Here is a 12,158-nt window from a genome sequence, read left to right on the forward strand (position 1 = left end):
TCAACTGGAGTGCCTGCTGATGCAGTGCAGGCCAACTGAAGACATTATTTCAGGATGACTCTTAATCACGGGGTCCACAGAGAGAAGAATGCATTTATCCAATGCCAAACAAATAAATAATAGATGTAGATTATGCCAGAGCGAATTTCAAATGCCACAACGTTTAATGCCCTTTAAATGTTCTTGACTTAACTGTCAGAAAGAATGGTTTTGCTCTTGTTCATGTAATATAATGTACTGAATAGACCTGCACAGTATCGTGTGATCAAATACAGCCATGCAATCAATTCAGCTTTTAAAAAGCTTCATTTTTCTATTTTTGTAGGCAATGTGAGGTCAAGCCTTGATTGGAAGCAGGCGTTGCCCTGGACTCTAATAACAAAGCTGCTTCTTCTGTCTCTCTGATGGAAACAACAAACAATTGTCAGGATAATGCAGTGAACTACAACATCAGTACAAAACATGGAGTTATGGGTTGCATGACATGAAAAATACATTTTCCCGGTTTTGATACTGGTCTTGTGTAGCTTATTAATATTTTTTATATGCAATATTTATTAATTAAATGTGATTGGAGTATTTTTTTTTTACAGTAAAAGCCTGTGTTGTCTTTTCTTTCCTTTAGAAAAGCTTCAAGTGCTTAATGATTCGTCCTGTATTCACTTGTATGTAATTAATTCATCGAAGGTCTAATTAAATTATTCATCCACATTTGTGAACAGAGAGTTGAGCAGAGGTGGACAGTTGAGCCACTGTACGTCTTTGAAAGACGTAAACGTGCAGAAACAATTATCACTTTATCTTCTGATGGAAGAGGTCTGATTGACAGCTGAATGCGTCACTCAAACTCTCACTCACTCTCACTCACTTATTGTCTTCCGCTTATTCCTTGATGTTTAGGGTCGCGGGGGGGGGTGGAGCCTATCCCAGCATCTACGAGCGAGAGGCGGGGTTCACCCTGGACAGGTCACCAGTCCATGGCAGGGCCAACACATAGAGACAGACAACCATTGGCTCTCCCAGCCACGCCTACGGTCAATCTAGAGTCTGGATTAACCTGGTCCCTCTTGATGTCTTTGGACTGTGGAGGAAGCTGGAGTACCAGAGAGAACCCAGCAGGAACAGGGAGAACATGGAGACTCACCCAGAAAGACCCCGTGCTGCAGCCGGGGCTCCACCCACAACCTTCTTGCTGGGGGCCACAGGGAGGACCACTGCTCCACCCACAACCTTCTTGCTGGGGGCCACAGGGAGGACCACTGCTCCACCGTGCAGCCCGTCACTCAAACTGAAACATATAAATATGTTCAATGTTCAGGTTGTATTTACAGAGGCTAAATTATCATGACAACAACCAACAAATTTACAATAACTTTATAGACAACATGAAAATCTGGATTCTGGATTGAATATTTAGAGAGAAGGGGAAGGTTGTCACTAGCATTACTAGCAGCGATAGAGCAGGTTGATCCTCTTGAGGTCCCAATGTACAACATCCTTTCTTCATTACAACGACCTTTAAAGGCTCAGTCTGATCTTAAATTTGCATTGCTTCTGTGGTAATGGTATGGAATGTACAAATAAAGAGTGAAGTCTGAGGGAACTCGTCAGGAAGAGTCATGGTAAAGTTTAAGAGCTCGAATGCAAAACTATGAGGCTTTATGCTGGTTTGTCATCCAGTACATGATGTGAAATCCTGTGGGTTGAAGACCATAAAAGTGCTCGTCTTAACATTGACAGTCCAGTGAAGCGGCCATGTTTATCTGTAATGAGCAGCAATAACAAACCATGTTGAAATAGTAGGTTTGCCTGTGGAGTCCTCCCTTCAGAGGTTTGTTCAGGCCTAGCAGTGTGGACCCCAACCCATAATCCTGGATCAGACACACCTGTAGAGGAGAGTATAAAGACCTACGACTGAAGGGAGCCAGACATCCAGCTTCCAGGAGTCCCTCCACAGCAGAACTGCAGAGAACCTCCACAGACCGACCCTGAAGATGACTCCCTCTGCCAGCCTGCTGCTGCTGCTCCTGCTGGGCCTCTCTCAGGCCCATCATCTCCCAGAGGAAGGGATGGAAGGAGTAGAAGAAGTAGAAGAAGTAAAAGGTGAAGATGGAGAAGAGGTCAACGACGACGACACGATGGACATCACCACCAGAATTCTGACCACCAACAACGGCACTGATGAGGACCTGCTGGAAGGAGACGTGCTGGCTCCCAAGACCAGAAACGCCCTGAATTGCTGGTCCGGGAGCTGCCTGTGGAGGAAAGCCTCCAACGGTGCAGTGGTGATCCCCTTCGTGGTGAGCCGGGACTTCTCCAGGCAGGAAGTGCAGCTGATCATGAGTGCCATGCAGGGCTTCCACAGCAGAACCTGTCTGCGCTTCACCCCCCGTCAGAACGAGCGCGACTTCATCAGCATTGTGAACAGAGGCGGATGCTTCTCGGCTCTGGGCAGACAGGGAGGCGGGCAGCTGCTCTCTCTCGCCAGGCAGGGCTGCCTCTACTACGGCATCATCCAGCATGAGCTCAACCACGCTCTGGGCTTCCTGCACGAGCAGACTAGGAGCGACCGCGACTCCTACGTCAGGATCAACTGGCCCAACATCAACCCGCAGATGGCCTACAACTTCTACAAGCAGAACACCAACAACCTCAACACTCCCTACGACTACTCCTCCGTCATGCACTACGGAAGAACAGCCTTCGCCATAGGTTACGGGCGGGAGACCATCACCCCCATTCCTAACCCAAATGTCCAGATAGGCCAGAGGCGGGGCATGTCCAGCTGGGACCTCAGGAGGCTCAACCTGCTCTATCGCTGCTGAGCTGACCCCTTCAGACGTCTGAACATACGACTTCAAACTTGTATTCAATGTCACAAATAAATTCAGTGAAATATTGACTGATTAGTGTGTTGTTTAAATCTTCTATGTCTTAAAAAGTAAAAAAAAAACAAAGAAAAGAAAAAAGAAGCACAAACACAAACAGCTCATGCAGGAAGAAGCTGACCACAACCACACAAAACCGTCGACTGGCACCTGGTGGAACCAAATGTTAAGTGGGATCAGAAAATGGAACATAAATGTAGTCTTGTGCTGTGTCCCAACTCGCATACTTCTGTACCGCATACTTAAGTTTTTCTAATTGAGTATACTAATCATACTATGTACTCAATCAGGTAGTATGCTAGTTTCGAGGATGTAGTGCTGTCCCAAATCACATACCACCATGAGGGGCACTGACCAGAAATGACGACACCAAGTCCTCCTCTTCTTCTACGCCGATTTATGACTGGCTAGCACCGCATCAGCATCAGCTAATTACTGCCACCTTTTGTCTGTGCTTGTTTGTCGGTTTTTGAAGCAGTGAAACAGCAGAATGAACGGTCATCGCGCGTTGTTACGCCACAATCGGCGCCGACAACGTGATGTCCTCCTTCTATTGGCTGAAGGTCAACAGTATGTGGATTTGTGTTATCTATCTAGCGAAACATGTTGGTGACAAGTCGTTTTATTTTTTCAAACCCGTGTCCACACAGAATTTCAAACTTGTCCCTGTTATTTAATGGAAAGACGACTCTGTACAAGTCAGCGTGGACCAACTTTCACCACTGCTGTCCGCCGCCATTTTTATCGATGAAATGAGTGCGGCGAGTGTCCACAGTCGCATACTCAGAATCTTGACCGATTTGAGTACAGCATGTGGGTACTTTTACATACTTAGTTTTTCTATACTATCCATACTTTTTTCCATTTTGAGTTGAGTATACTCAAAATTTTAAGTATGTAGTATGGAAGAGTGTGATATGGTAAACACCACCAATATCTCATAAGGTCAGTGCAAGATTATTGATTATTGTCTTGTTATTATTTCCAACTATGTCCTTATGTGTTAGTTTAAAAAAAAACAGCTTTTGTCATAAGAATATGTGTGCTTATAGAAGTCTGGCTCTCTCAGAGTATGTTTAGACCCTGTTTAATCTTTCTGTGCCACAAAACAACTACCGTGAACACTTCCTGCGGTGCAGTTTTCCAGGTGGCATTGTCCCTCACCTGTGCCCAGCCACAAATGGACGCAGGGAACGAAGGTCCTAGGATGACAAATTAATAGCAAAGCACAGCCATGTCATATTAAAAGCTAGCTGTCAACAAAATAAATCCCAGATAAAGTATAGTTAATTCATATGCAGTAAATATGTTGACCTGAGGAAGTAAATTCAACCTGCTGTATTCGCTGAGGATGCGATGGCTTTTAAGGCAGGTGGTGTGGTTTTCCACCTCCCAAAGCCCTGAACAACCCTCCTGGGGACATTCCATGTAATGTGACACGTACTGGAAAAAAATGGAAGTTTTGGTCAGTTCATTCTTGTATTTGTTTTTTTGGTTTTTTGCTTTTACCATCATACATCATTCAGCAGCCGGCAATATGTACGCCGACAGCAACTCACAATATGACATATAATTACAGCCATGATGATATTAGCATACGATCATACAATCATGAAAACTGCTCCCTGCAACAAGTTATTCACACAAAAGCCTCCAATGTACAATGAATTCCCAAGTTGTGACACATCAAGGTTATTTAGATGAGCTTAATCCAACAAGAGCTTTCCTAAAACGGGATGATACCTGGGCCAGGTTTACAGGAATTAGCTAGCTAACATTAGCTTAGATTGTGATACACATGGGGAAGATGACCTTCATCTGAAATCCACCTTGCTAGCTAGCTACGTTAACAAACCAGCTTGTGGTATTCATGACATAAGTACAGTTTATAAAACAAAAAACAAAACCAAAACTTAACATTTTTCAATATTTACAGGTGGACTTCAGTTTGTATGAAATAACATTGTAGGTGTTCAGTCTGATTAAACTTTCATGTACATTACCAGCTTGTTACCCTCAGTGACTTCTTGACACCAAGCATAACGTTAGCCGACTTAGCTAATATAGCATTAGAAGGTGTGGGTTCATGCTAACTTGGCTGTATGATGACACACCATAACAGGTGAAACTTGGATCAATGTGAATGACGCCAATTCTCAGTCCAACAACACAATCGCACATAAGATTTGATGGTGTAGCAGAAGGTTGGCTGCTTGTGAAGACAACCACCATCTTCCTCCTCAAGGATTTTAGCGGTAGTTTGGCTCCTAAATGGCCTTTAGGGGAGTGTTAAAATTAGTAAGAAAACAATAGACATTGTGCTGGTTTGTCATCCAGTACATGATGTGAAATCCTGTGGGTTGAAGACCATAAAAGTGCTCGTCTTAACATTGACAGTCCAGTGAAGCGGCCATGTTTATCTGTAATGAGCAGTAATAACAAACCATGTTGAAATAGTAGGTTTGCCTGTGGAGTCCTCCCTTCAGAGGTTTGTTCAGGCCTAGCAGTGTGGACCCCAACCCATAATCCTGGATCAGACACACCTGTAGAGGAGAGTATAAAGACCTACGACTGAAGGGAGCCAGACATCCAGCTTCCAGGAGTCCCTCCACAGCAGAACTGCAGAGAACCTCCACAGACCGACCCTGAAGATGACTCCCTCTGCCAGCCTGCTGCTGCTGCTCCTGCTGGGCCTCTCTCAGGCCCATCATCTCCCAGAGGAAGGGATGGAAGGAGTAGAAGAAGTAGAAGAAGTAAAAGGTGAAGATGGAGAAGAGGTCAACGACGACGACACGATGGACATCACCACCAGAATTCTGACCACCAACAACGGCACTGATGAGGACCTGCTGGAAGGAGACGTGCTGGCTCCCAAGACCAGAAATGCCCTGAATTGCTGGTCCGGGAGCTGCCTGTGGAGGAAAGCCTCCAACGGTGCAGTGGTGATCCCCTTCGTGGTGAGCCGGGACTTCTCCAGGCAGGAAGTGCAGCTGATCATGAGTGCCATGCAGGGCTTCCACAGCAGAACCTGTCTGCGCTTCACCCCCCGTCAGAACCAGCGCGACTTCATCAGCATTGTGAACAGAGGCGGATGCTTCTCGGCTCTGGGCAGACAGGGAGGCGGGCAGCTGCTCTCTCTCGCCAGGCAGGGCTGCCTCTACTACGGCATCATCCAGCATGAGCTCAACCACGCTCTGGGCTTCCTGCACGAGCAGACTAGGAGCGACCGCGACTCCTACGTCAGGATCAACTGGCCCAACATCAACCCGCAGATGGCCTACAACTTCTACAAGCAGAACACCAACAACCTCAACACTCCCTACGACTACTCCTCCGTCATGCACTACGGAAGAACAGCCTTCGCCATAGGTTACGGGCGGGAGACCATCACCCCCATTCCTAACCCAAATGTCCAGATAGGCCAGAGGCGGGGCATGTCCAGCTGGGACCTCAGGAGGCTCAACCTGCTCTATCGCTGCTGAGCTGACCCCTTCAGACGTCTGAACATACGACTTCAAACTTGTATTCAATGTCACAAATAAATTCAGTGAAATATTGACTGATTAGTGTGTTGTGTTAATTGTCTGTGTCTTTAGAGAACCTGACAGCAGTCATACAAAACCTTCTACCGGCACCCGGTGGAAACGACAGTGAGGTCTGTAAAGCCAATAATTATCTGCACACGAAACAGGTGTTCAAACGCTGTTGCCTGGTGGGGGTGTGACGTGAGTGGGTGGGTGAAAGTGTGGGGCTGCATCTGCTGTGTCAGTGAGGGATAGACACACAAACCACACTGCTGAAGGTGCGATGTGTCTTCTGGGGATGATTATTATTGTGGGGTGCTTCACTGGCTCATACCTCCTTGGATGAACTCACTGGTTTCTGTTCTTGCTCCCGGTGAGAAATGGTCCTTGTGTGAACGTCCCATCTGTCCTCACGTTCCCAGGATTCCTCTCACCTCAGCCTGCCAACACTCAGACGTTTTACATATGAATGACCCTTCTGTAGCCGTGCTGCCTGTCCCTCTGTTCTGAATTTCACTTGCAACAAAACTGTATCACTCTGTCAGTGATAATAATCTGTTTTCCTTCTACGACTGCAGATGTAACCGGCGTGGATCTCTGCGTTGCGTGATGAATCACGTCGGGACACAAGGACTTCTCAGAGGCGATCTCCTTTTATTTGGCACTGGCATTAACGAGGCAAAAACATACATTCGTCACGCATAGCATGGAGTTAGCCCCTAAACAAGTGAGACAACACAAAGATATCAGCCCCCATGTGATGGACAATATGCAAAACAGAAATACGGGTTCCCGACCACAGTGCTGCTTACCTCTCCCATAGCATGCAGCGGCAAAAGGGGAAGAGGTGAGGGCGGGAACGACACACAATGAGGGGCGGTGTGTCCCCCGGAAGGGTACGTGGGGGTACAGGGGCTTCGCGACATGCGTTCCGCTCTCATGTCAGGTAAACGGTTTACAATATAACTATTTACAATTTTGTGTAATTCATAAAAATAATCATTTCTGTCAGTGTGTAATTGACCCTGCTACACAGACATGCAAGCAGCCACATTCCTCACGAAGGAAAACCTCCCCACTCATCCCTCTGCACACAGACGTCAACATCAGTGCGCTTCGAACATTCAGTTTACAGGCTCGTGTCCCCCTCCAGGATCTCGGAGGCGAGCGCGGAGGGAACCATTCCAGCACATTCTCCTACAACCTCCAGTAAACTTTACCGGAGCAAAGCAAAGCAGTTATTCAGCCCTTTACACTTTCATCAGGCAAAACTGCTTCGTCCTGCTCAAATGAATTTTAGTTGAGGTTTTCAGACAAAGTGCAAGAATTTTCCCTCTCTTTTAATCTGTGAGGTTAAAAACACAGAATTAGCACAGAAAACTGAAGCCTGCTGCCAGAAAAAAAAGACAAAGACGAATAGTTTGATTTTTGAACTAAAATCTTTGGATCACCCTTTATCTGCTTCCTCTCGGTCACATTATTAGGAGACACTCAATTTTCACTGCTATGCAGACACACAGCTGAACTTATCAATGATCCACATGAAATAAATCAGCTGACTAAACTGGAGGCCTGTCTGAAGGAGATAAAAACTTGGATGACCCTTAATTTCCTTTTATGAAACTCTGATAAAACCGAAGTCATTGTCCTGGGCCCAAAACATCTTAGAGACACCCTGTCTAATGAGACAGGTACCCTGGAAGGTATTACCTTGGCCCCCAGCACGACCTTAAGGAACCTCGGAGTTCTGTTTGATCAGGATCTGTCCTTTAATGCCCACATTAAGCAAATTTCTAGGACTGCTTTCTTTTATTTACGAAACATTGCTAAGATCAGACACATCCTGTCTCAAAAGGATGCAGAAAAACGAGTCCATGCCTTTGTCACTTCCAGGCTGGATTACTGCACCTCCCTCCTACCAGGCTGCAAAATACTGCTGCCCGCATGTTGACTAGAACTGGTAGCAGAGACCAGGTCTCTCCTGGACTGCTTCTCTGCATGGCTCCCTGTCAGATTCAGAACAGAATTTAAAATTCTTCTTCTACCATCAAAGTCCTCAACAGTCAGGCTCCTTCATCCCTGACAGAGCTCCTGGTCCCCAATGATCCAGCTAGAACCCTTCGCTCCCAGGATGCAGGGTTCCTGCTGGTTCCTAGAGTTCTAACAGTAGAATGGAGCCAGAGCCTTCAGCTATCAGGCTCCCCTCCTGTGGAACCGTCTCCCAGTTTCAGTCCAGGACCCAGACCCCCTCTCTAGGTTTAAGAGCAGACTTAAGACCTCCTTGTTGATCAGGCTTATAGTCAGGACTGCTTAGGCTGGCCCTTAGATCTGCTGCTCTTGGCTCAGACTGCTGGGTTCTCCCATGATGCACTGGGCTTCTCTCTCCTCCTCCTGTCCTCAGACGTGTTACTAACTCCTCTTCTTCTCCCCTCATCCCAGATCCTGGTGCTGCTGGAGGAGGCTCCAGACCTGAAGAGGCTCCAGCTGCCACCCGTAGCTCCACCTGCTCACGTCCCCGTCTGTCCATCAGTCTCTCCTCCTTTCTCTCTCTCTTTATCTCTGTCCCTCTCTTTCCTTCTGTCTCTCTGTCTTCCTCCATTCTGTCTTTGTCTCTGACAAATAAAATTGACTTGACTTAATGTACTGCGTAAATATCAGATATCAGTACTTTTCTGTGTAAACACACTGTTTGGAACCTCGGAGTAATGTTTTTACTATTTGGAGAAATATCTCCAGAATTCGATCTTTAATTTTGAATAAAGAGGGTTGACTACTAAACAGTGAAATTCTTAAAAACGCTGATTGTGTTTGTACCCGTCAAAAGGAGCTGAGAGGCGCCGTACAAGCTTGCGTTCCTCCCTCGGACACAAACAGAACATCAGACTTTGAAACTGAGGAAACTTTACAGCTGAAGCACAAAAACTCTGACATGTGACTTTCAATAAAATGAAGACATCTCATTTCTGGCAGTTGAACCTCTAAAAAGCAAAATAAAAAAATAATACACATGCATATTCATTGACTCTCATAAAACCTTGAGACATGTTGAGGACGTTGCACCACTAGATGGCAGCAAAGCAACTACAATCACAAAAATGATCGACTGACTCGCCAGTTTGCTCTGGAGGCTCCTTGTCCTCCACTTTTGGAATCTTTGTTGTTCTTACTATTATCTTTTCATTCCTCTCCCACTGGGATCCTTTATATTTCATTTTCTTTGTTTGCATCCTGATCAGAAGCCAGAGAATGAAATCCTGTTAGAGCCTGAGAGAGCAAATGAGGAACGTCTCTCTCCCAGCCTCTCAACGCGACACTCGATATCAGATTATATCACAGTATTGTACTATACAGAATACTGCTTAGAATGTGCTCTCATTCAGGGAGTATTATGGATACTATTTTCTTCCTCTCCACCACATTTCATCTTCTTCCTGGAGCTTTTCCAGCTCTTCCTTTGATCCTATTCAACCTTTCATCTATCAAATGAAACCCTAATAAGAAAAGTGAAGGCTGCAGACGCTTCTGACTCATTTACATTCACCTGCGTAAACCTGCACTCCCTGACCGCTGATGCCTCAAACCCCCACCCAGGTAGCCGCTGTCACTGCTCTCCGTTGTTGGCTGGTCTCACACAGGCAGCGTCACCCTGCTTTCTGAAATCCACAAATGTGTTAATTTTCCAGTTTGTAGTGGCACTCATTCAGGCAGAGCAAACCCAGCTGACACAGCAGCTCCATCTTGAATGGTTAATTCAGACATTTGCTGTTGATTTTTTTTTTTAAATTTTGCTCACATCAAGTGTTAAGTCTGGTTTGTGCTGTCGCAGGGACCTTGACCTTTGACCCCCCCCCCAAACCTTTTCAGCACCTCCTCAAGCCCCAGTGGGTGCTTAGAGGTCCCATGGTGGAGATACACAACCGCCATGCAGTATCTCGAGTCTCTTCTTTAACTCCATGTTTGTACTACTTAGTATAAATTTCTGGATTTATGCACAAATGCTTCCAGTGATCATTTACAAGAAAACCCTGATGTTTAGTTTTAGAGCTGCAAACTTATGAGGGAAGTCCAATAAGACAATTTCTACAAATACCCTTGCTCACTGACCTGGTTTGCAAGCTAGCAGTTACTTGATTTACATAATCTTTCTTTAACTCTGTCTCCCCTTGTTTCCTGCTAAACTAAGCTAAGCTAAGCTAAGCTAAGCTACGAAGCTTCTGTCTCTATCAATTGTTCAATCCTGGGAAGAGAAAAAAATAAATGTTCTGAGTTGTGAAACGATTCGGAAGTGTTAGCATCAGCTAGCTCAGGTGCAGGCTAGCTAGCTTAGCTCAATGGCTGGTAGTGGGTGGGAAGTATTAGCATCAGCTAGCTCGGGTCCAGGCTAGTTAGCTTATCCCAATGGCTGGTAGTGGGTGGGAAGTGTTAGCATCCGCTAGCTCAGGTCCAGGATGCTGGTTAGCCTAACCCAATGGCTGGTAGTAGGTGGTAGTGTTAGCATCAGCTCGCTCAGGTCCAGGCTAGTTAGCTTAGCCCAATGGCTGGTAGTGGGTGGAAGTGTTAGCATCAGCTAGCTCAGGTCCAGGATGCTGGTTAGCCTAGCCCAATGGCTGGTAGTGGGTGGGAAGTGTTAGCATCAGCTAGCTCAGTTCCAGGATGCTGGTGTGTCCAGCAGGAATCCTCCTCCTCCTCATCATCAGTAGCAGCAGTCGCTCTTCTAGTCCTCAACAAACCTTTGGTTCTGTTGACCCAAGTTCCAGTGGAGCTTTGGAGGTGCTGCGTCAAATCACTGCTCCCAGTCAGGAAAGTAGTTCCGGGTGTATTGCTGACCCCAAAACAATAACATCATTTTTGAAAGAAGAACCGTAGTTCTTGTAATGTAGCCAAATTTATTGCAGCAAAGCTCTGTCGTAGTGAGCCTGACCAGGATCCAGGTTCTTTATTAATACCCAGAGGTCAGGAGAAGAAGAAGGAATCTCTCTGCTCCAACAGTGAAGAAACGCATATTTGCCCGAAAGTGAGCAGGTGCCTTAAACTACCAAAAGTTTGGAGAGAAAGGAATCCTTCTTTGTCTCCAGCCTGACGAATCCCTACATCACACAAAAAGCCCTGTAAGACTCAAAGAAAAATATTATATTCTTTAGCAACCACAAACAAAATGACTAAACATCTGCATTTACTCTGGCAACAGCTTTGAATGTACATAAACCCCAGCAGTCGTCCCGCCTCCTCTAACACCAAGGCAGACTCCCGTTCGCTCACAAGGAGCGAATGAAAACCAACAATCCAGCCACCAAACTGCTGCCATCAAGCCACCGAGGCTTCAGGGGGCTCAGCCCTCTTGATATCACAGCAGCAGCTTGGCAGTTTTCAGGGAGCTTTTGTCCGGCAGGGAATCACTGGTCTGTAAGAGGGAGCGCACCGGTACACGTCTGCGGGCTTCATCCTGATCAGCACATCGCACTGGCGGCTGCACTGAAGCAAACACCGAGTCTGCAGTTCTGCTCGTCTTGAGCAGCTGTCTGGTAGCGAGCTGCAGGTGCGTTCATCTGTTCTGGAGCAGCGTGACTGGGATTCATGTGGAAGGGAGGCCAGCGTGATGGTGCACTCACCTGACTGTGCTGTCGTCTGTAATGGCCAGGACACGAGGAGAGTGGACAGGCCCAGGAAGGACCAGAGGTCCACTCCCATGCTGAGAATGTATTCTGGACAAATTCCTGAGCGCATCAGTCAAACTCTGCTCTGCCAC

General features: G+C 46.4%; 2 protein-coding genes across 6 annotated transcripts; both read left to right on the top strand.

Moving 5' to 3' along the window:
• Nucleotides 1-1,865: 1,865 nt before the first annotated feature.
• LOC147269805 (high choriolytic enzyme 1-like) lies at nucleotides 1,866-2,998 on the top strand. Of its 3 annotated transcripts, none has more exons than XM_086195949.1 (2): nucleotides 1,866-2,087; nucleotides 2,121-2,998. In XM_086195949.1, the coding sequence occupies exons 1-2, from the start codon at nucleotides 1,995-1,997 to the stop codon at nucleotides 2,823-2,825; spliced, it is 798 nt and encodes a 265-aa protein (XP_086052075.1). In that variant the 5' UTR covers nucleotides 1,866-1,994; the 3' UTR covers nucleotides 2,826-2,998. The 3 variants fall into 3 exon arrangements, with proteins under 3 accessions (XP_086052075.1, XP_086052083.1, XP_086052066.1); XM_086195957.1 differs by having other exon boundaries at nucleotides 1,866-2,078; XM_086195940.1 differs by having other exon boundaries at nucleotides 1,866-2,998.
• Nucleotides 2,999-5,410: 2,412 nt separating this feature from the next.
• Nucleotides 5,411-6,370, top strand: LOC147269806 (high choriolytic enzyme 1-like). Of its 3 annotated transcripts, none has more exons than XM_086195980.1 (2): nucleotides 5,411-5,632; nucleotides 5,666-6,370. In XM_086195980.1, the coding sequence occupies exons 1-2, from the start codon at nucleotides 5,540-5,542 to the stop codon at nucleotides 6,368-6,370; spliced, it is 798 nt and encodes a 265-aa protein (XP_086052106.1). In that variant the 5' UTR covers nucleotides 5,411-5,539. The 3 variants fall into 3 exon arrangements, with proteins under 3 accessions (XP_086052106.1, XP_086052115.1, XP_086052098.1); XM_086195989.1 differs by having other exon boundaries at nucleotides 5,411-5,623; XM_086195972.1 differs by having other exon boundaries at nucleotides 5,411-6,370.
• The last annotated feature ends 5,788 nt before the right edge of the window (nucleotides 6,371-12,158 follow it).

Source organism: Aulostomus chinensis, chromosome 2, assembly GCF_037954235.1.
Source record: "Aulostomus chinensis isolate RoL2024-O1b breed Wild chromosome 2, RoL_Achi_v1.0, whole genome shotgun sequence".
NCBI lineage: Eukaryota > Metazoa > Chordata > Actinopteri > Syngnathiformes > Aulostomidae > Aulostomus > Aulostomus chinensis.

What these genes read in the sequence shown, in the direction of transcription:
- LOC147269806 (XM_086195972.1), top strand. Translation starts at nt 5,540, where the DNA reads ATGACTCCCTCTGCCAGCCTGCTGCTGCTGCTCCTGCTGGGCCTCTCT.
- LOC147269805 (XM_086195940.1), top strand. Translation starts at nt 1,995, where the DNA reads ATGACTCCCTCTGCCAGCCTGCTGCTGCTGCTCCTGCTGGGCCTCTCT.